The 22247-nt window shown below is 43.6% G+C and overlaps 1 protein-coding gene and 1 long non-coding RNA gene across 2 annotated transcripts in view; both read right to left on the reverse strand.

Annotated features, from left to right (window-relative positions):
- Positions 1-9156: 9156 nt before the first annotated feature.
- LOC120724740 lies at positions 9157-9377 on the reverse strand. The gene is made up of 2 exons (XR_005693982.1): positions 9331-9377; positions 9157-9223 (listed from the first exon to the last, which is right to left on the reverse strand). It is a non-coding gene; the product is annotated as an uncharacterized LOC120724740 (long non-coding RNA).
- A 1-nt stretch (position 9378) lies between these two features.
- The window catches only part of LOC120724531 (alpha-2-macroglobulin-like), a gene marked incomplete at its 3' end in the record, with an annotated part of 33014 nt that continues 20145 nt past the window's right edge, over positions 9379-22247 (reverse strand). The window contains exons 21-35 of the mRNA XM_040016795.1: positions 21782-21908; positions 20741-20862; positions 20604-20655; positions 20295-20378; positions 17413-17589; positions 17087-17162; positions 16022-16178; positions 15369-15443; positions 11658-11820; positions 11400-11587; positions 10679-10891; positions 10063-10184; positions 9863-9953; positions 9708-9776; positions 9379-9627 (exon numbers count right to left, since the gene is read on the reverse strand). Of these exons, the coding sequence (XP_039872729.1) occupies positions 9379-9627; positions 9708-9776; positions 9863-9953; positions 10063-10184; positions 10679-10891; positions 11400-11587; positions 11658-11820; positions 15369-15443; positions 16022-16178; positions 17087-17162; positions 17413-17589; positions 20295-20378; positions 20604-20655; positions 20741-20862; positions 21782-21908 (1965 nt within the window). The remainder of the gene's footprint in view (positions 9628-9707; positions 9777-9862; positions 9954-10062; positions 10185-10678; positions 10892-11399; positions 11588-11657; positions 11821-15368; positions 15444-16021; positions 16179-17086; positions 17163-17412; positions 17590-20294; positions 20379-20603; positions 20656-20740; positions 20863-21781; positions 21909-22247) is intronic.

Raw genomic sequence — 22247 nt, forward strand, 5'->3', positions numbered from 1 at the left:
CTGTGCCATGTCATTTATTTCTTATGCATCACACAATCCATGTCATTTATTTCTTTTGCATCATACAGAATCCTTCAAAACAGTACACTTTCGTTACACCAAAGTTCTCCCGATCGAGATCCCCGAGGTATTTCGCGACCCCAACCCACAGCAGAAGTTACGATAGCAAACATTGGAGTCTGGAGGGACCCCAAACCGCAACTGAAACAACTCTCAACTTCACATCATCATCATCATCATAATTATCATCACACTCGTCTCCTTGCGAACGCTTAGCTTTACAGAAAGCGGTGTTCGAGTACACCGGCCTCTGCGAGGACCTCGGACTCTCGCTGCCTCCCCGACCTCCTTCCTCCTTCTCCTCGGTTTCCTGTGCCTCACTGGAGAACATTTTTTTCTGTATCATTTCTATTCCGCGAACACCGGCCTACGTGAAGACCTTGGACTCTCCATGTCTCCTCATCCTTCTTGCTCCTTCTCCTCAGTTCTCCTGTGCCTCGCTAGCGAGTGCTTAGCCGAACAGGCCTTGGGTTACGCATAAACCGGCCGCAGGCTCTTGTGCACTTCGGGCGTAGCGATGAGGATCAAAACACCCCAATCAGACAAAGTAAAGGCAATCCAAGGTGTTAGCGGGCCAAAATTTTCACCCGCTTTTAGCTGATAGAAAAGATTTCGCTCTCTCTAAGGCTGAAAGCATAGCCCCAAAGCCCACCGGTGTTGAGCATGAATCTCTCCTCCATCGGACCTGCAGCCGATTGGCTAACCGGGTGCGAGGGGAGCCGCCCCTTTGTTATGTGATTGGCAGCGCGGCGAGTTAGGCAGCTAGTCCCGGCGCAAATTTTCAAACTAGGTAAGCAGCATTCGGGAGCTGAGCCGGGGAGCAAACAACAAGGACAAGATTGTGCGCTGGCAGCGGCTGCAGTCCTGTGCGATTAAGAGAGAAGGGAGAACTTAGACTTTGCGCTGAATTTTAGACGGAGCTGGTAAGAGAGCTGGTTTGAAGAAAAAGACTAAGGATTTTTTCAGGAGTTTTTGCCCTGTTATCGAAGATAGGTTTTGGGAATAGAGGGGTCCCTAACAAGGGTTTTTTGACGTGCGTTTTTGGAGAAATACGGAGGGTTTTTCAGGAGTTTTTCCCTGGTTATTTTGTCTAAGGATTGGGGTGGGAGCCGCGGGGCGCTGAATTTGAGAAAAAATACTAAGGATTTTAGTGGGATCGGTGGGATCGCGAGAGGTTTTTTTACGATTCTGAGTTTGATTCTAAATCTCCTTGTTTGTATTAAACAAATGCATATAAATTGAAATAAAGTTTTGCCACAAGGCATGCAGCCTGTATTTCTGGCCATACTGAACGTTACAAAAGCACAAGTTTAACTAAGCACTTTTACTATGGTTTAACACATTTTCACACATAAGCACGGAGCCTGAGACACACAGCACGTCCGGAGACACAGGCGCGCCCATGCGCGCGCCCAGACACACAGCCTCGGGCACGCGCCCGCGCAACACACACACACACGCTGACCCACCACCAGATGGCGTTTTTTAAGCATAAAAAAGTAAAAACTTTATTTTAATGGATTAAAAAATAAAAGAAAGCTATTTGATATATAAGAAACTTTCTAAATAATCAATTAGTTCTTTTTAGGGGAAAAATCAATGAGCATATTTTTGATGAATATCATATTTTTATTACTTCCTTTATTACTCCCTATGGCCATAAAACTTTATTGGGGGCCAATCACCCAGTTTGACATAAGGGGTATAATATCCCTCTCTCGCATCAGAGCATCAGGATGTATAGTGTGAGACCTGCATCGTGACCTAGAACTTCTAACTTCTGCGATTTAATTGTACAGTTTGAGCAGGAGCTGAATAACGTGACTGAAAAAAATCGCACAGTGTTTGCCCAGCTTAATGCAGACTGTTTAAACTAAACAAGCTGCTGTTTCACATAATAAACCCTGTCACCCGCAGTATTGCTTCTGTTTTAACAGTTAAAGCAGTAGAGACGAGCTGTTTGCATGTGCGTTGAACTCTAGCATCATTAATCAGGCTAGCTGTTAGCTTATAGCTCACGCTAGCTAACCAGCGAGCAGTTAAAAAGACAGCTGAAGCTGCACAAAACACCCACAAACTTATCTCACTACAACGTAGCGCCGAAAATATGACTCGCAGCTCGAGCTCGACACAGCTGCTGTAACATAAGACTGACATCCAGCTAACCACAGCTAAAAGATATTTAGAGAAAACTTACCGTTTCCTCAGGTTACACGAGCTGAGTTGTTTCATGCTGAAAAGTTGTTGTTTTGGCTCTCACTGAAGACACCGACGCTGAAGACAGAGCTGTTCTTTTGTGCTGCTTTTAAGAGAAACATTCTTTGTTTGTGAGGCCAAAGGTGTTCATCCTCTTCAGCTCTAGCGTAGACTCTGCCATCATATTTCTTCTTTCCGTGTGTCGCTACTTTGAAACGCTTGGGCCGCTCTGCCCGCCACGGTTTCAAACTGGTCATGTGACTGCATGGCCACATCTGATGGTAAAAAAGTTACCAGAAACTCCACTGGCGGCATGTTATCTAATGTGTTAAACTAATGTTTTTTTAAAGTAACGAGTCGAATTTTGCAAATGTAGCGGAGTAAAAGTACAGTTTCTTCTTCATAAATGAACTCAAGTAAAAGCAAAAAGTAAGTAAAACTTACTCAAGTAAATGTAACAAAGTAAATGTAGCTCGTTACTACCCACCTCTGGCACCAACAGCCCACCGTTACCCAGTTTATTACTGGCTAATGTGCAGTCTCTGGAGAACAAGCTGTGCGAGCTTCGGGCACGGATCTCATTCCAGCGAGAGATGCGGGACTGCTGCGTGATCTGCCTCACAGAAACCTGGCTATCGGACAAAGTACCGGACTCCGCAATACAACTACCGGGGTTCTCTGTGCACCGCGCGGACAGGTCACAGGATCTTACTGGGAAAAGCAGAGGCGGTGGTGTGTGTTTCATGATCAACAACAGCTGGTGATTATGCGAACGTGCACCCGGTCAAATCCTTCTGCTCACCGGACCTGGAGTACCTGATGATTAAGTGCCGGCCATTCTGGCTACCGAGGGAATTTACAGCAGTGATTAACGGCTGTTTACATTCCCCCACAAGCCGACACTGACCGTGCACTCAGGGAACTGTACAGCGCGATCAGCAGCGAGGAAACCGCACACCCAGGGGCAGCGTTTATCACAGCCGGAGACTTTAATAAGGGAAACCTGAAGAAAGTCTCACCCAAACTCCACCAACACATCCTTTTTAACACCCGTGGAGACCGGCTACTCGACCACTGCTACACCTCTTTCCGGGATGCGTACAAAGCCCTCCCCCGCGCCCCATTCGGCCAATCAGATCACCGCCTCCATCCTGCTCCTGCCACCTACAGGCAGAAGCTGAAACAGGAAGCTCAACCCTGAGGGCGGTGCACCGTTGTCGGACCAATCGGAGTCTGCGCTGCGGGACTGTTTTGATCACGCGGACTGGGAAATGTTTCACGTGGTTGCTAGGGACATTGACGAGTACACAGACTCAGTCTGCGGATTTATCAGGAAATGTGTGGAAGATGTCGTCCCACTCAGAACAGTTAAATCCTTCCAAATCAAAAAACCCTGGATTAACGGAGATGTTCGAGCGGCACTGGCGGCACGGAGCACCGCTTTTGTCTCCACGAACACATCGGACTACAAACACGCACATTACCAACTCCGGAAGACGATCAAAGCAGCCAAACGTGAGTACAGGGACAGTGTGGAGCAACAGTTTGACAACCCTCGGAGTATGTGGCAGGGACTAAACACGATCACAGACTTTAGAGGGAAAACCAGCACACCGCAGACCACGGCCTCTCTGTGTGAGGATCTAAACGTATTCTACGCTAGATTCGACGCAGGCGAACACCATGAGACCGGACAGTGTGCGCACCGCGGATGATGTCAGTGCGCACACTATTGCGGAAGTGCCTTCAGGAAGGTGAATCCGCGCAAAGATACCGGTCCAGAGGGAATTTGCAGGCCACGTCCTCAAGTCATGCAGCGGCTCAGCTGGCTGGAGTGTTCAACGCACATCTTCAACCTTTCCCTCTCTCTGTCTGTAGTCCCAGCCTGCTTCAAAATGGCCACCATCGTCCCTGTACCCCCAAGTAAGTAAGGCACCACACCACAGACAAAAGTGTGTCATATACAGTTTATTCCCCCAAATCATTAAAACACTACTGTTACCATACTTTCCCAAACCATGGATCACCCATGTGTTTAATTAAAACTAACTGTAACCAGTAACTTTTCTTAAGTAATGTCACTCACTCTTGTTTCACACTTTGAGCTCAGCGCCTTAAAATGATTAACGATATGATCATGAGTAATCACTGCACAACCTGCTTCATTTCACTCATGTCTGCCTGTGTGATGCCAGAACCCTTAGAGAGGGAACAAAAAAACACACCATTAGCCAGTGGTGTTTCCTCGCAGGTCGGGTCTGGATCAACAGATTCCAGAGGTGTTGCTGTAAATCAACCCTCCTTGTCTGAGAAAGGAGTGATACTGATTTTAACACAGTGTGTTTTCACATTGAATACACATTTCCCCCTGTAGCATTTAACATTTTCCATCAATACAGTGTGTTACTGTAACCAACAAGCATCCAGGTACACACAGTTTTCTCCACACAAAATCATTAACACAGAAAATGCTATCTAAAGGGTTAGGTCTGCAAGGCCTGCCCACACTCATGTGAACCCTACAGTCTCTCCTCCTCTGGTCTCTGTCATCCTCCTGCTCCTGCAAAAACAAGCAAACAAAAACACATGCATCCACCCTTTTTTCACTGTTTGGGGTGGATTAGGCATTAGCAGTGACTAATCCTAAAATAGTTACCGTCTTTCAATTTCAAGTGAGTTCACACTTAGTCCACATCATCAGTCCAGCCACAGTCCAATCACATGCATTCATCCAGTCACACAGGCAATCATACCAATCATTGCTGATAGTGGAAAACCGCCCATGAATTTAAATATCCACTGACAGCAAAATGTACATCATTCCAAAAATAAAAAACAATTCTTCTTTTGAAAATGGATTGAATCGCTACAATCCTTTTAAAACACAGGACTTACCATCTGATATGGTCAGCATCTAGGTAGGTGAATTTCCTCAAAAGCCCATTGTAATCTAGAGAGCTCACCTTATATTTGCTCTCAATTAAAGTATTTTAATAACACTTTTACTCCCAATCTTGCAGGCCTGCTTTAAATCATCAACACACAAAATCTCACCCCAGAGGGATATACCTGGCAGGTTTCTTTTCCCCCTAAGTGCCACCGTTACAAAAAAAATCATATTAGGCCTTGTCAGGACATGTCTAAATATATATATATAAAAATAAACCTGTGTTTTTCTCTTACAAAAAGAAAACAATCCTAACCTAACTGTCAAAATCAGCCTGGTACTAAAAAAAACAACAACCCCCCCCCCCCCCAAATCTGCCAGAAATCACAGGAAAAGTTTTGCTTTCTGGTGATACAACATGCTGTAGGGATAGAACCTGCCATGCAGTGCTGCAGTCATATGGGATCAGAACGATGCCACCTTGAAACGAAACCGAAAAAAATATTGAAACCGAAAAAAAATATTGTAACTGAAATAAATGTACTGAAAAATCTTGTATTGAAACCGGAAAAAAATTGATAGTGAAAAACAATTAATTGAAACTGTAATTTTTTTGTTTTCGCTTACATTTTTTTTCAGTTTCAATCTATTTTTTTCGGTTTCACTCTGCTGGCACTGTTTTGGCGTCCGGGGGATTCCGACCTGCATGTATTTGCATATATTATAATGCTGACCAATGACTGGAGAAAACACTGACGACGCGGCTGCGGTCACGGACAAACTCGCACGTGTCTGTTCGGGAATGGCAGATGCTGAGAGGTCCAGCGTTTACATTACTGACTATTTCAAAGTGACAGCTTGAGTTTGCGTTTAAGGCAGTGTTGCTGTCTATTCACCTTGTTGACTCTTTGAAGTCGACGCAGTTGCTCTCGAACTGCATTTTCTCTTCAGGGAGAGATTGATTGTCCTTGAAGCTTGTTCCTCAGGTTAAGATGTACATGGAGTGAAGCTGTGTAATATTCAGCCAAAACACGGGGCTGGGTGTGGTTCCAATTATGTTAAGCTATCATTTTGCTCCGGCCACTGAGCTAGTGGAGGACGTTGATCCAATTCCGTAGTGTTGTGGGATTTCTCTTTAGCTTATTGTCCTTTAATGTATTGTCTTGATGAAATGCGTTCATGTTACTTAGTTTAGTACGTCTGGTTCACACCTCATTCACGCCGGGAAACAAATGGTGAGAAACTGTTGAATGTCTCCCAGGAGACGGAGACTTGACCCCAGAGTGGGGGAGATCCACACAGGTGATAGAGAGTTTTTCTGTTTAGAGCCAAGTTGTGAATCGCAACTGTACAAGCCTTTTGTTCTGTGACTGTGTTTAAAAGGACCTGAACTGTTCATTGTCAGAGACGACTCTCAGTGCCCGCTGACTGACGTCTCTCCTCATGCATGAGAAATAAAGTGTTGGGTTTAACTGCTCATCGTGTCTGCAGGCTTTGTTAATAAATTTCCACAACAGTAGCCACCCGTACAAACACACTAAGACATTTAATATCATTTTCATCACTACTTATTAACACTTTCCCTCTCTTATTCTTCTGTCCACATTTTAACACATCTCTGTCCATCACTCTTGGTTATACACCACCCACAGCACCTCTTACACACACACACTTCTCTTTACTGCATTCCTCAGTTTCTACACACTTCATACTGCATGTATTCTTTCCCATATTTCTGAAAGAGAAAAAATAGATAAATCATGCAATCAAACCTGGATTTGCGCGGACTGCCCAGAGGGATGCCTCCTACGGCCGTACTGCTGAGCTCAGCTTTGCGGACAAGCGTGTTCACCGTCCGGCCTTTTCCTTGTGGTGCAAAAGTGCTAAACACCCGTAAACTAAGGACAGAGTCCTTCCCATGACGGTCCTGAAATTAGGCGTTGAATTCCTGAGGTTTCCCTCCCAGTGGTCCATCCAAAAAAAATAAAACAACAACAAAAAAACAACAACTCTTTTCTCTGTCGACAGCTCTTTCTTTCTCACACTTGGATTTTTTTTAAACCAGACCAAAACTCTATGGCCAAAGAATTAAAGTAAAACAAGATAAAAAATAAAAAATAAAAATTGGGTTTTCACCCGGACCACCTGTAGGGACGCCCCCATTTGCTGGGCCCAGCTTCCATTGTACGAACAAGCGCGTCTGCTGTCCGGCCTTTCTGCCTTTTTTGCTGGTGCAAAACTGCTAAAAAACCATACACTAGAAGGCTGAACTTGTTGAGCTTCTAAGATCCTGCACTTACCACTGCAACAAGAATACCCACTAGAATACCCAAACTGAGTTTCTAGGAACCTGCACCCAATAATTGCAGCAGTAAGGAAGCGAGGCTTTCCCTGTTGGTCCCATTGAAAATGCTCCCAAATCAAAACATCTCCCCGTTGCAGATCCTTTTCAGTGCCTCTCTTGGTTCTTTTAAAAACTCCTGCATGTGTGAGTCGCTGAAGCACACACCACGGTTCCCCTTTTTGAAAACAACGGTGGGACTGAGGCCATTTTACCCTCAGGATGGCCAGTCACTGCGTGCCCGTGATTCAGTGAAACTCACCGGAGGAATCCTGCTGACAGCGCCAAATTGGAAAATTTAACAATAACCTGCAACACAGTCAGTGAGCTTGATTTGAAGTGGGTTTAATAAACACACTGCAATGTGGAGAGAGCATCCCAGTGAAACACCAGGACCATCTCTGAATTGTGGCCACCACCCTTACATCTTATATACAGACACACAGACAAAGAACATCCACAAACTCTTACATGTTGGGTATATCCCCCCCGTGAGAGGGGGGCTATAGCTCCTCCCTCACAGAGAGAATTATGACCTTGTTTTCTGCTTGGCCATTACCTAAAGATTTACATCCTGATAAGCAGGAGTCCCACTATCTGTTTAACGTCTCCCATTACAACGGCCTCACTGTGGTAACTTTCCACATGAATGTAAACTAGTGACAGGAGTGCTCTCACTATGGTAAAGTGAGAAAGTGATATTACTGTAACTAATGAGATGTGATTAAATATGTGATTAATACATGAGAAAAGAAATCTGCCACCACATTATTTAATGGCAAACAATCAAATTGAACTAAACAGTCACAGATTCATGTAGTGACTGTGTGCACAACGTTACAAGACTATTAATAATCTCACATTTGTTCCAACAAGCTTTCTGAAACTGATCTTTGTATTTTCCCATGTAACACAGTGGAGTATGAAACATGCACACAGTTTAATAAAACTGTAAAATGATAAAAATGTTTTACAAACAGACTAATTTGTGAGCACAGCCTGTTAGGAGCAGCCATTTACTTGTAGTGCTTTGTATATATGTATATGTACCATTAGATGTTATTTGAATGACATCATTGTGTACTTTTAGTTTCATGTACAGTTAGCATTTATGGTTGGCTGTTGTATCCTGTACACTGTTAAAGGTGTCCAGTCTTTGGGGAGGAAACAGCTGTGATGTTGTTCCACTGTCACAAACACACAAGTACATGAAGTACATGAAGTACACAAGTGAAAGAGCTTTGTTGGATTCCACAGACACACACACACACACACACGTACACACATGTACACACACACACATGTACACACACACACATGTACACACGTACACACATGTACACATGAGCATCATGTTTCTGTCTGTATTTCCGTGGACGTCACTTGCCAGCTGTCACTGAATGTCTCCCACGAGCACGTTAGCTTTTTAATGTTTTGCCCACTTGTTGCCCACTTGTTGCCCACTTGTTGCCCACTTGTTGCCCACTTGTTGCCCACTTGCACCTTTTTGTTTTTGTCTAAACCTGCACAAAGACAGAAATGCAGCATGAGGCCAGTCTCAGCGGTGCATTCACAGCACTATATTTTCCATTCTGCCGATTATTAATAATGAAGCCTGTTATTAAAGAAGCATTAATAATACTGGAGCTGTTAACACACGCTTACACACATGTGAGCAGAAAAAGTATCTTTATTCAAATGCAGGTTTAAACCTCAGGACCAGCCACAGCTTCTTCAAACTGTGAGACGAAGAATACAAGTTAGTAAAAGCTCAAAGTTCTTGCATTGATGCTGTGAACATGAACGTGTGTGAAAGGTGTCCTTGTGTGTTGTTACAGCTTCGTACCTGCAGCTCACGAGACAAACATGTATTGGGTCTCAGCCTGGTCCACCTGACAGAAACATGGTAGAAAAACATGAACGTGTCATTTCTCTGAGTCACTGATGGAAACATCAGCTTGTATGAACTGTTCAGTCTGATGGATCCTCTGAAGTGTGTCAGTGTGCTGTTGGAGTAAAGCTTAGTTAGACTTGGACCTGGTTGGTAGTAGTCATAGATCTTGACCACGGCTGGCTTCAGGTTGTCCACTGGGAGCTCCTGGATGATCTCTAAGCTGTGGTTGATGGCTGTGTCCTTTGATAACTGGACGAGACAGAAACAATCGCAGACACAGTTTGTCCCAAAGATCATCATCTGGTGTCCCCACGGTGACTTTCACTTACCTCCTCTAAGTACACCAGAACGTGATCCTCCTTTTGCTCAACACGACTCACCAGGAGGCCACGTTTGAGCTGTGAGGAGATGACATCATTTTATTATTATCCTCACAATTATCACATGAGATGCACTCGTTGGAAGAAGCTGTCTAATTACTCACACTCTTCAAAGACTCGGGGTCTGGGGAAAATCCAGAGAGCATTTTGATGTCCAGGATCACCATGTTTGTAGTTTCCTCCTTTCCACTGTACCTGTGTTTGAACAGTGTGATTATACTGACCTGTGTGCACACTTGCTTTCATCTACCAGCAGTTCCTCCACACGGGTAAAGAGCGCTCCTCTAACCTGTCACATACTTACAGTGATTGCATTTGCACAGTGAATTTGGGTCTAGCAGATTCACTGGTGTTGACCTCTAGATGGACTTTCACACTGAGAGTGGTGACATCAGCAGGTGTTGGGATGTTGTAGGTGGCAGAAATCTGGGAAACACACTTGGGTCACGTGTGGAACAGAACTAACCACACCTCAATGCACCCTGCTGTCACTGTTCTACACCATGACACATATTAGCACACATACTTTTATAGTCATACCTATATGTCTATATTCATCTTAATATGAGGATCTCTGTTATATCTACACTCATTTTATACGAGTGCTTGATGTTGTTGTATATTTGCTGCTATGACAACTCAGTTTCCCTCTGGGATTAATAGTTTCCCTGATTCTGATACAGACAGAAAGTTCATTTATTTTGCTCAGTTCTCCAATTTACTTTAAAATAGCATTGTACTCTCTACAGTTATTACTGCCAGGTCTAATGTCTTTATTGTGTATGACAATACATGTGCAAGATGAGCTTTATTACATGTGACAATGCTAATGCTCTCTAAAGTTGTATAAGTAAAAAGAACAAGAAGAAACCCTTTCTCTGACATCAACCAGGAGCTTCTCACGTGATGCTGTCACTGACCTGCACTGAAGCACATGCAGTGCCCTTCACCTCCAGCCTGTATTTTCCTGACACGTCCTGCAGCGCCTCCTCCTGGTAGAGCAGTTTGTTGCCCTGATTTACATCAAACGTCAGCTGACTGCTGGGAGCCTGAACTGTCACTGTGCTCCAACCTTCAGCACTGAACGCCAGAGTGGAGTAGAGAGCCAGAGCCTGAAGAGCCACCACCGTGTCCTACAGGATGGATTCATTGTGGTTAACACACACAGCATATGTCTCCATATTTCATGGGCTTAAGTGGAATAGACATTAAGTTAAAACGGCCTGTGTCACTTTGAGACCCTCTCACAAAAGAGATCCTTAATCTCAAGTTTTCCAAAGTTCACTTCCTGGTTAAATAAACGTTAAACAGGTTAAAATATCTTTAACTGAGAATTATCAAAGTATAGAAATTACAGGTATAAACTCGCAGGTGATCTGTTATTTACAGGCTGTTACGTGTAGTTGGTACAGAAGTCTGAGGTAACATTGCTATTCTGTTAAAACAATGAATTTTTAGACAAAACTTAAATGTCATATTCTAACTAAAGAATAAAAACTTCTCTGCCTGGCTAAAACAAATCTGTTTTACATATCTGATAGAAAACTGAAAGCTCCAGTATTATTTCTTCTGTCCCTGATTTTGTCTAAGACTGTAGATGAACTCAAAGATGAGCTTCATGCTGTTCGGGTGGTGTCGTACCTGAGTGGAGGAGAAGCCTCCGTAATAGTTCTGCTGCCCAGTCAGCCACCTGATAATACCAGAGACATATCCCAGATCCTCAGCAGTCGGGGAGGCGCTGAGTTTGGCCAACAGCACATAAGAACTGATCTCCACTGACAGGGAGGCTGATGTTTCTGCTGCTGTCTGAGACCAGTAGAGGAAACCTCCTACAAACACAATAACAGTCACAGTGATGCTAATAAAGCCTGAATGATGTCCTGCTAAAGGATAACTCACCTTCCCTCACTGCAACTGTGTCTAAGTGCTGCAGAAGGTGAGCTCGGGTCTCCACGTCTCCTGCCAGAGTGAACACATAGGCCAGCAGAGCTGTAGTGTAGGTGTTGCTCAGGTCACTGAGAGACTCCTTGAGACAAGACAGGCTCTTGTTCATCACAGGATCCTTTAAAAGATCAAAACAAAGAACTTTAATGGACAAACAGAAACCTTCTTTGATTAAACCCAGTGTGAGAAGAATAGGAGGCAGAGTTCCTGATTCAGTCACTCAAAATATCAGCGTGATAATAGAAAACACAGCAATTAGAGGAAAGTACAGATCAAGCAAAGACTGGAGCAATCTTCTAGTAGTATTTACAATATAAAGAACATATTGAAAAAACACTGTACAGGTTGGGTGGTGATACAAGTTCTTGCTGGTGAGAGTTCAGGTATGTGGATGACACCTGGGTGAAAATCAATTCTCAGGACATACCACAATTCACAGCTCACATTAACTCGGTGGAACAACACATCAAATTCACCAGGGAGGATATGAAAAGTGTCAGGTTAGCCTTCTTAGACTGTGAGATTTCCATCAGTAATGGAGGACATTTAAAAGCTGATGTGTACCGTAAACCTAAGCTCCAGCCGATCCAGGAGAGAAGGACAACTGCTGCCTAAGTGAAAACCTGTAGTGATCCCGTATGTGTCAGGAGTATCGGAGCAGCTGAGGCACATTTTTTTCTAAACACTGTGTCTCTGTGGCTTTTAAACCCCAAAACACGCTGCAACAAAAATTGGTCCACCCCGACACAAACAGAGTAACATAGTGTACGCTGTTAAGTTCCAGGAGGATTGCCAGGATCTATACATCGGGGAAATCGAACCACCTCTGGCTAAGAGGATAGGACAACACAGAAGAGCCACCTCGTCAAGCCAGGACTCTGCAGTCTATTCACACCTACAGGCTAGTGGACACTCTTTCAATGATGAGGATGTAACAGCCTGGACAGGGAGGAGCGCTGGTTTGAGGGCGGAGTCAAGGAGGCCATTTACGTGAAAAAGGAAAGACCATCTCTGAATCGAGGAGGGGGCATAAGGGTACATCTGTCACCATCTTACAATGCTGTGATTGCAGCCATTCCCCAACTCTCTGTGAATGGTACTGATGACCATTGATCAGTGGTCCTTGATCAGTGGTCTTTGATCAGTGGGTTTTGGTCAGTGGTTGTTGATCAATGGTCATGAGAATTTGCATAATTACGATTAAGGAACTGACCTCCCAGCCCATTGTTCCTTCAGTGGGCTGGTTTCAGTCATTATGCAAATGTCCTGTTTATAAGATTGAAACCTGCAGTCAGCTGAGACTGAAGAAGTCACTTGGATGAGTGACGAAACGTTTCTCCCACTGAAAACATCCAGATGAACAGAATCAACTTTTTGGGGTATATGTAATATATATATTAGATTGTATATTATATTGTTGGTTTATACACTTTTGTGTATGTATGTATATATGCATACAAGCTCGGACGTCACCCGGATCAACTACTGGAACAAGAAGGCATTGGTGGGCAAGAGATGAAAATAGGGCGTTGTTGGAATGCTACTATACAAGTAACCCTGGCAGAAGGGGCTACATGAATAGGATGAGGGACCTATGGAATTCCCAGCACCCACACTGACAGTGAAACAACTAATAGCTCAGTGTTCCAACATTCGAAAGAAGGGTATTGCTCTCACAGCTAGAGATTGTCGAAGTGCAACACAAATGCTACGGCAAGGGGGAGCCAGGACAACTGGTCAGGGGGGAGATGTCATCACCGCCACCCGAGATTTGTACCAAGCCCCAAGTGCTATAGTGCGAGAGAAAGTGACCTGAAAGATAGGATCATGGCAAAACTTGAAAACTGGAATCCCTGTAGCTGGTTACCAAGATGTGAAGATCTGCTAGATGATGTAAATGTGATACATACAGCCACGATTATCGAAACTAACAAGCTGATCTACAGTACAGCAGCAGTGATCAGAGAGATGCTTGGCAACAGGTTGAACAGCCACAAGGAGAAGGAGACTAGAGGCTAAGATCAAGGAGGGAGGTTAGCCAACTATCGGAGCTGCAGAAAGGTGTGACAAAGACGGTGCCCAAGAAGAAGTATAGCAAGCTGTCCATGGAAACTGCCAAGCAACGACTAACAGCCTTGGCCAGCACCTTGCCATACACTAGTATGGCTCACGTCTACTGGTGGAAGAAGCTCATGCTCCATGAGCGTCTGGCAGCACAAATGAACCAGCTGTTAGTTGACGAGAGACACCCAGAATGGATAACTGTAGGGCGGACAGTCCTGAAGGGATCGGTCCCATCGGTCCAATCCAACTGCTGACCAATAACCTGCCTCAGTACCACATGGAAGCTCCTGTCAGACATCATAGTGGCTAAGATGAACAGACACATGTTCCTGTGCCCCACTCATTGGCAAGAATACTAGAGGTGCAAAACACCAGCTACTTGTAACAATCAGCCGAGACTGCCTGGATCGATTACAAGAGGGTCTATGACTTAATGCCCCACAGCTGAATCCTGGAATGCCTAGACCTGTACAAGATCAGCAGGACTCTAAGAGCCTTCATCAAGAACTCAATGGGAATGTGGCGTATAACACTAGAGGCCAACTTCAAGCCCATAGCACAATCACCATCTATCAAGGAGATGCTCTGTCCCTACGGATACTGACTATGGAATGAAGCAGTTGTCAGCCATCTCCTGTATGTGGATGACATCAAGCTGTATGCCAAGAGTGAACGAGACATCGATTCACTGATCCACACCACCAGGATATACAGCAACGACATTGGAATATCGTTCGGACTGGAGAAATGTAGTCGGATGACAACAAAGAGAGGAAAGGTAGGCAGAACTGAGGGAATCGAACTAAGGCAACATTGCAGACATAGAGGACAGCTACAAGTACTTGGAGATCCAACAGGCAAATGAGAACCACAAAGAGGCTGCTGGGAAAGCTGCTACCACCAAGTACCTGCAGATGGTCAGGCAAATCCTGAGGAGTCAGCTGAATGTTAGAACAGGATCCGGCCTATCAAAACCTACGCCCTGCCCATCATCAGGTACCCTGCTAGCAAAAGGAGGAGATAGAAGCCACTGACATCAAGACAAGAAAGTTCCTAACCATTCATGAAGGGTTTCACCCCAAGTCCCGCATGCTAAATGGAGGGAAGGAGGCCAGGGACTGGTGAGTGTCAGCACCACATTCCAAGATGAAACAACGAATATCCACGAGTACGAGGAAGATGGCCCCAACTGACGGAGTGCTCAGTGAATACCTCAGGCAGCAGAAACTCAAGAAAGAGGAGGAAGGTGAGGAACCATCATGGAAGGACAGGCCCCTGCACAGTATGTACCACCAGCAGATAGAGGAAGTAGATGATACCCAGAAATCCTACCAGTGGCTGGAAAAAGCTGGACTGAAAGACAGCACAGAGGCACTAATCATAGCAGCACAGCAACAAGCTCTGAGTACAAGATCCATAGAGGCTGGGGTCTATCACACCAGGCAAGACCCCAGGTGCAGGCTGTGTAAAGATGCCCCTGAGACAATCCAGCACATACCAGCAGGGTGCTAGACTGCTGGTTAAACCTAACTCCATGGCTCAGCAGCTCAAACTCTACTCCTTTTTTTGTTGAATACCTTGATATTCTTTGACTCTACTCACATGTTGGGATGTATTCATTTCCAAGAAGGCAGCAGTAACGTACGCACTGAGAGTCACTTCATCAGATACACCACCCTGTCAACAGAAGACATCATAGACACTTTATCATCAATGCACCAACATTCAGGGATATGAAGTCATGAAAATGATTTTCAGCTGCATGTGGTTTTAGTATCATGAATGTCTTGATGCATGTTCAAACATCCAGCTAAAGAGATGAACAGGAAGTTGATTTTGTTCATCTGGACATTGTATTTCCAGTGAGATGGATGTTTCTTCACCTCGGGTTTCCCCAACCTTATAAACAGTTTGTGTAGTCATCTACTAATCAGAAGGTTGGTGGTTTGATTCCCAGCTGCTCCAGCCTGCATGCCAAATATTTGTGGGTAATATACTAATCCCAAGTTGGTCTCTAGTGCATACTTTGTATTTAGTATAAATATGTGTGAATGCTACATAGAAGGCAGTGCTGGTGTGAATGGAACAAGATGAATGGAAATTGTTTCTTAAATAAAATAATAGGATATACTGATGTGAGCTATTACAGTATGTAGTACAGTGTTTTCCATGTATGCATGACATTATTAATAAAATTTGTTGAATCCACACTGGAGGCTGTTTCCACAGTCTAACAGCGAAGAACTGCAGGTTACCTTCATTCCGTTGTTGAAGAGTTTCCCAGACTTTTGAAAACAGCCATTTTCTTGTTGTTTATGTTGCAGCCAGGTCTTAGACTCTTCGATCTTTCTGGGATCAATAAAGATGAAAGACTGAGCTTTGGCAAAGCTTCTTACCACAAACGCAGTCAGCCTGACAGAAAGAAAACAACACTTACACGTCTTACAACGATGGAAATGTTTGGCTGTGAGGTCACATTAAGAGAAAGAAATACTGATCATTTTGAAAATAAACTTGAAATTTCAAGGTTAAATTTGAAAATGTATTTTGAGACAAAAGCAGAAATGTGGATATCACAGTTATTTCAGGACAAACTGCCACGGTTGCTTTCCCCTCTGAATTAGTGAAATCGTACTTCAGACTCAGTTTTAGTAACAAGGAAGGAACTGATGTCACTTGTAGCAATAAAAACAGCGTGGCAGTAAGTATAAGTACACTGAAAAGCAGAAAGTGGTGCAGAAAGCTGCATGTGGTTAGATTTGTATAAAAGGAAATGGCTGCTAATGTACAGATGCAAGGATACCGATGGTTCCACGCTCGTGGAATAAAGAGGATCTATGCTGTATCACAAGACCACTGATTTATTTCACTACATCTACTCAAGGCATTTTATACAGGGTATAGCAGTCGTTTGAAACAACAACTGTAATCATTTCAACTGTTTTCTTAGATTTGAATTTGACTTTTTTCACATAACAGTATTAAGACTTTATTATTGAAATAGTATTTAGACTTTTTCTTAAAGTAAAATAACTTTAAGCTTTAAAATTCGACTTTATTCTAATAATGATCAATAACATTTTTATGTGGCTCTAATACTCCTTTCTACCTACTAAATTACACAGTATTAACCAAAAGGTATTGTTAATGTTGGCTTAGTCAAAGGATTAAATGGAGAATTATTTAAAGTATTAGAGGTAGACATGTTTATGATATTAATGGGTAGTCAAACTTCAAGAAACGTCTTCTGTTTGGTGGGACATTTAAAAACCAGTGTAACCTCTCTGGTTTGTGACATGTTTGATCAGTGATGTTCTCACCAAGTGTTTCCTGGTCCTGTTCCAAATGTGGTGTAAGCACCGTCAGCACTTTTGTAGTTGAGCTGTCTTTGGTATCCTGTAACAACAGGGACACCATGATCGAGACATTGTTGCTATGGTGATGATTGGACTCCATTTGTTTATGGATCTGCATGTGTACATCGAGATTTGGGAAATTCAATGACTCTTGCTGACAGATGAGGAAAATGATGCATTTGACCAAAAGCTGTGGCTAATGCTCTGCCTCCTGTCGGCTTGTTTCTTGAACCGTGTGTGTTGAAGTGATTCAAATGATTTCCTTCTTAGAGGAAACAATAAAAACTTGCCACTGGTGAGGAAGTTAGTAGCTTTTTCCATGATGGCTGCGGTGAGCTGCTGTGTGCCTTTCAGGTAGTGGAGGATGTAGATGTTGGGGGCCAGGAGAGCCATGTTCTGCTCCCCACATCCATACGGCATCTGCAGCAATCCATCCAGGTTCTTCAGAGCCCGGCCGAGGATGTCACCTGATCAAAAACACTGATTCACTAAAACTAACAAAACTAGCGTAAAACAACTTTGTATTATTGAGTTTACGATTCAACAATACAAAGGAGACGGGGCAAAAACAGCATTCATGGACAAAAACCACTGCTGACCAAGAAGAACACAAAAGCTTATCTCACATTAGCTAAAAAAAACATCTCCATGCGCCAGAAGATATTTTGGAGAATATTTTATGGACTGAAGAGAAAACGTTTTGAGTTTTGTTGCATTTGGCTTAAAAGTGACGCATCATTTCATAGAAAGAACATCATACCAACAGTGGTGGTAGCAGTGTGATGCTCTGGGGCTGTGTGGCGTAGGTTTGTCTGCAGCTCAGCTGCAGGGGAGGGGTGGGGCATTGGGATCAGGCGGTTAGCGACGGAGGAGTCTGGTTAAGGCAGCTGGTGCCCACTGTTAAATCATGCCTCTGCTGTTTCAGTAGCTCGCCACGACCTGGAGGGAAGAACTCTCTACCAGGAGAATGTCCAGCTATCAGTTTGTGCCTTAAATCTAAAACTTGGGCATTTAACCCTCTGGGGTCAGGGTATAATTGGCCGTTTTTGACTACTTTTGATTTTACCTCTATATCTCACCTTTAAAAACTGTTTATCTTGCCTTGTTTGGTATCGTTACTTTCAGCACAGCTTCAAATATCTGAAATTTGAGTTATTTTTTCATTTTGGTATACTATATTAGCACAATTGATCTAAATTCAGACAAAAATGTCAAAATCAGAGTAGAAAAAGTTACATTTTTTACTGTAAAACCCACAAACATGTTTAATGAACCATTTTCATAACTTGAAATGCAAATAGATAGATAGCAATCAGTTCTGCATCAAATAAGAAGGCACACAAATTATTCGTGTTCAGTACAAGACAGAGGAGAACAGCACAGGCCTGAACCAGGTCTGACAGCAGGAGGAGCATCAGTCCAGTTTTCCATGTGGGAACAGCGTTTACACTGGACTCTGCCTTTGACGGCGTTTTTGGAGCAAATGTGACATTCAGCAGTCTAACTGACACACAATACAACACAATAACTACACAACACACTAACTACAGCCTCCAAACGTCACTAATGTGTGACATATGAAAACTCTCTCTCTCTCTCTTTTGCTCGCTTTCCGTCACTACTAAAAATGCTGTTCTCCCTAAATAACCAAGCGTCACATGTTGCCAAATCATTTTTTGATTGGCTGACATGGTAAACTCTAACAGCAATAGGGAAGGAGTGTTTTTTATTTTTATTTTTTCACGCACAAGCGGAGAGTGTTTGCTAGCGCTGTCTGTAGAAAACAACGTTTTTACCTTCTTCCTGCTGTAAACGCCGCTGTTTTGTAAAGAAGAAAACATCACGTGTATTTTTTTATCATAACTCTGGTTTTACGTGGCCCATCGACACAATTCAAGAACTGGTATATAGTCTGAAGTCCGTTACTTTCGACCAACAAAACAACCTGAAGAGCCGGTTGGGAGCTGAAAGTCCCGGCTCTTTTTAATGCGCCGAGCCGAAAGAGCCGGTTCTCCAACAAGAGAAAGAAATCCCATCACTATCTTGTGGCTGTGTCGTCTTAAATTGGTCATGTGATTTTGACGTGTCGGCGCTTCCGTCGACCGCAGAGGGTTAAGATGGAAAATGATCCAGGACGCCAGAAAGTGGCCGAGTCAAAATCTGGACTTAAATCCTACTCACATGATTCTGCATGACCAGAACGATTGCGCTGGAAAACCCTCTGGTGTGACTGGGCCAAAACTCAGCGTTTCAAAAACACTTATGACTAAAGCTAGACTGCAGTTCTTCCTGCACAGAATGGCACAAACAGCCTTTTTGGGGTCCATTTCTTTTTCACACAAGGCCAGGAAGACGTGGGTCTATTTATAAATGAAATCATCTTTTAAAAGCTGAATACTGTCACGGTTCTGGGTCCGTTGGACCCAGTATTTTGAGGTTATTGTGTTTTGATTTAAGTTTGCATCAGGGATTGTGTTCTTGTTCTCTTGTCGTGTTATGGTAATGTTTATGATGATGATTATGATGTTTATTATTAGAGTTCCATGTTTCTGTTTATCTGGGTTTAAGATGCAGGTTTAGTTTCATGTTATTTCCTGTCTGTCTCTCGATGTCGAGCCTGCGTGTGATGTTTTATTGTGAAGGTCTGTGTCATATGTGAGTGTGCTCAGTTTACGTTTCCCCTGTTCCGTCAGCTCAGATTCCTCCCAGCTGTGTTGCCCTCCTGTGTCTCATCCCCTGATTACTGGTGTGTGTATTTAAGCCCTGTGTGTTCTCCTGCCTGTTGCCGGTTCGTCTGTATAACTCCGTGTCAGTCTGTTACCCTGTTCCTTAGTCTGCGTCTCTGCTCTCCGTTTTGTGGACTTCAGGTTTGCTCTTTAGTTTCTCCCAGTTTAGGTTTATCATTACTCATGCTTCATTGCCTGTTTTTGCCACTGCCACCGTGTTAATAAACTTCACTCATATCGTCAGTTTGCTGCATTTTGGGTCCTCCTTTTCCTCCACTCCACACGGCTCACTCCGCCAGCCGTGACAAATACGGTTTTTACTTTTACTTGAACATGAGGTCTCTTTTATTTTCTGTTGCTTTAGTAATTTGCCTTTTTAACAAAGCTTTAACCTGCCATATTTTTATGTGGCTGAATCGAAATTGAGATGAAATCATGAGGTTTACCCAGGACTGATACAGAAGTGCGGGCAGATCCTTCTATCACATTCTCAGGCAGATGTATCTCTGCTTCCTCTGTCAGCGGGCTTCCTGTGTACAGACACAACAAACGTCCAATCAGGAAGTCACGACTACAACAGAGTTACTGTTCAAAGTCACCAGGTGGCCTGATCTTCAGCACATATCGTTACATTTTGTGAAAGTAAAAGATGAAAATTTGGCACATTTTATGTACACAGTGCACTCCACTGCTAATTTAGGTCATTTGTTTACTGACATTATTTAACTGGTGTTGCTGATGGACATGACACTGACCTTTTGGACAAAGAAGCCAGTTGTACGTCTTTGTCGTCTCACTTCCCTCGGCCTGAGGAAAAGTATCTTTAAAATGAGTAACAATTTAAATTTTATGAGTAAAAATGTTTTTCTCGTCTCGTATTTATGACACTGACCTTCACTATGAGAGATTTGGTGACCACGTCGATGCGACCTCTGTCTGGTACGCTCACAACCTCATTATCGCATGACACATGGGACGCTACGGCCTCAGCAGACACAGTCACATTCACAGCCCCTAAAAGCAGCAGCACAGGTCACCTTCTTTGTCTCTCCATTAAAATAAAGGTTACCGAGGTTATTTTACAGATTTTGTAGAAACTAGAAGGAAATGTGTTGGGACAAAAGGAGGCGGTTAACTGTGATCACACTAGATCTACATCTAGATTTAATGTTGGTTCTAAATCGAAGGTAAGATCAATTACAATTGGAAATTTTACTGCATCAGGCATGAAAAACATGAGCTGAAACAAACAGTCCAAAATGATGTCAGGGTTGCTGCTGAGTCCTGCTGGAAGCCAAAGTACTGCAAATCATAAGATCCATTTAAGATTAAGAAGAAATCATTTGCATGGCAATGCAACTGCAAACAGTCTGTTCTAATGATACTGACCAAGGGAACATGCATAATGAATTGAAAGGAAGGTTTCAAAATGACTTGTAATTGGCTAAGACAGCTGCATTAAGTAAAGCATGAGGATGGAGGCAGCTGCTGCCCTCAGACTGGAGGTATAGACGTTCTGCCCCACTCCCTACAACCCCCACCTTTAGCCTTCCAAACACAGGGGTTATATTCTTGGTTTACCTGGATTTGCAGCTGCATTTGACTGTCTACATGTCCTAGCTCTACACTGCACACTCACTGTCGTCTAATGCACACACAGCTTTCTAAATTCCATGAATATAGCTTATTGGGTCTCAGATTCTCTCATTTCATTATGATAACTTCTATTTCAGCAGTATTTCTCACATAGTGCTTTTATAATTGCTCTTTATTGTTTTAATCTCATTTATTCTATTTAGCCATCTTATGTGGATTCTTTTTAAGTCACTTCCTGAGAGTTCACTTCCTGCTTCTGGGTGCTGCACTTGGGTCGTACTCAGCCTGCCACACAGCGGTTTCCTGGCAGTGTGGAGGACCAAAGCCTGATCCTCACCTAAGGCTGTTGGGATCATGGTCCACCTGAGAGTCTTGCGCTCGTTGGCACACAAACAGGATGTGTACAGATCACCAGAGAGAGGCGTGAGGGTGTAATCTGAGGACGGCCCAGGAGTGACAGTAACCTGTACGAGGAACACAGACATGGCTACATTTAAACCTGAGTTCAAATGTGAACACATTTTTAAGCATCTAAACGAATGCACAAGTTTGATGTTATGAACTCATGATCAAAGTAGACCTTCATTTTACTTGGATACTTTAATCACTCCCTTCCTAATCGTTTCCCTCCATCTGTTTTCTTACAGCCTCCACACTAAACTCTGTTCTACAAGGTGCATGAGCGCACAAAGAAAGCTAGAGGAGGGCTGGTAGTGTAAAGACATGTGATTGGGCAATCCTGGTGTCAGTGCTTGCAGGTGAGCTTGCAGGTGTTGGTGAGCAGGGGCCCTTCAAGAACGGCC

This window comes from Simochromis diagramma, unplaced genomic scaffold (assembly GCF_900408965.1).
Source record: "Simochromis diagramma unplaced genomic scaffold, fSimDia1.1 OVJJ01000363.1, whole genome shotgun sequence".
NCBI classification, from domain to species: Eukaryota; Metazoa; Chordata; class Actinopteri; order Cichliformes; family Cichlidae; genus Simochromis; species Simochromis diagramma.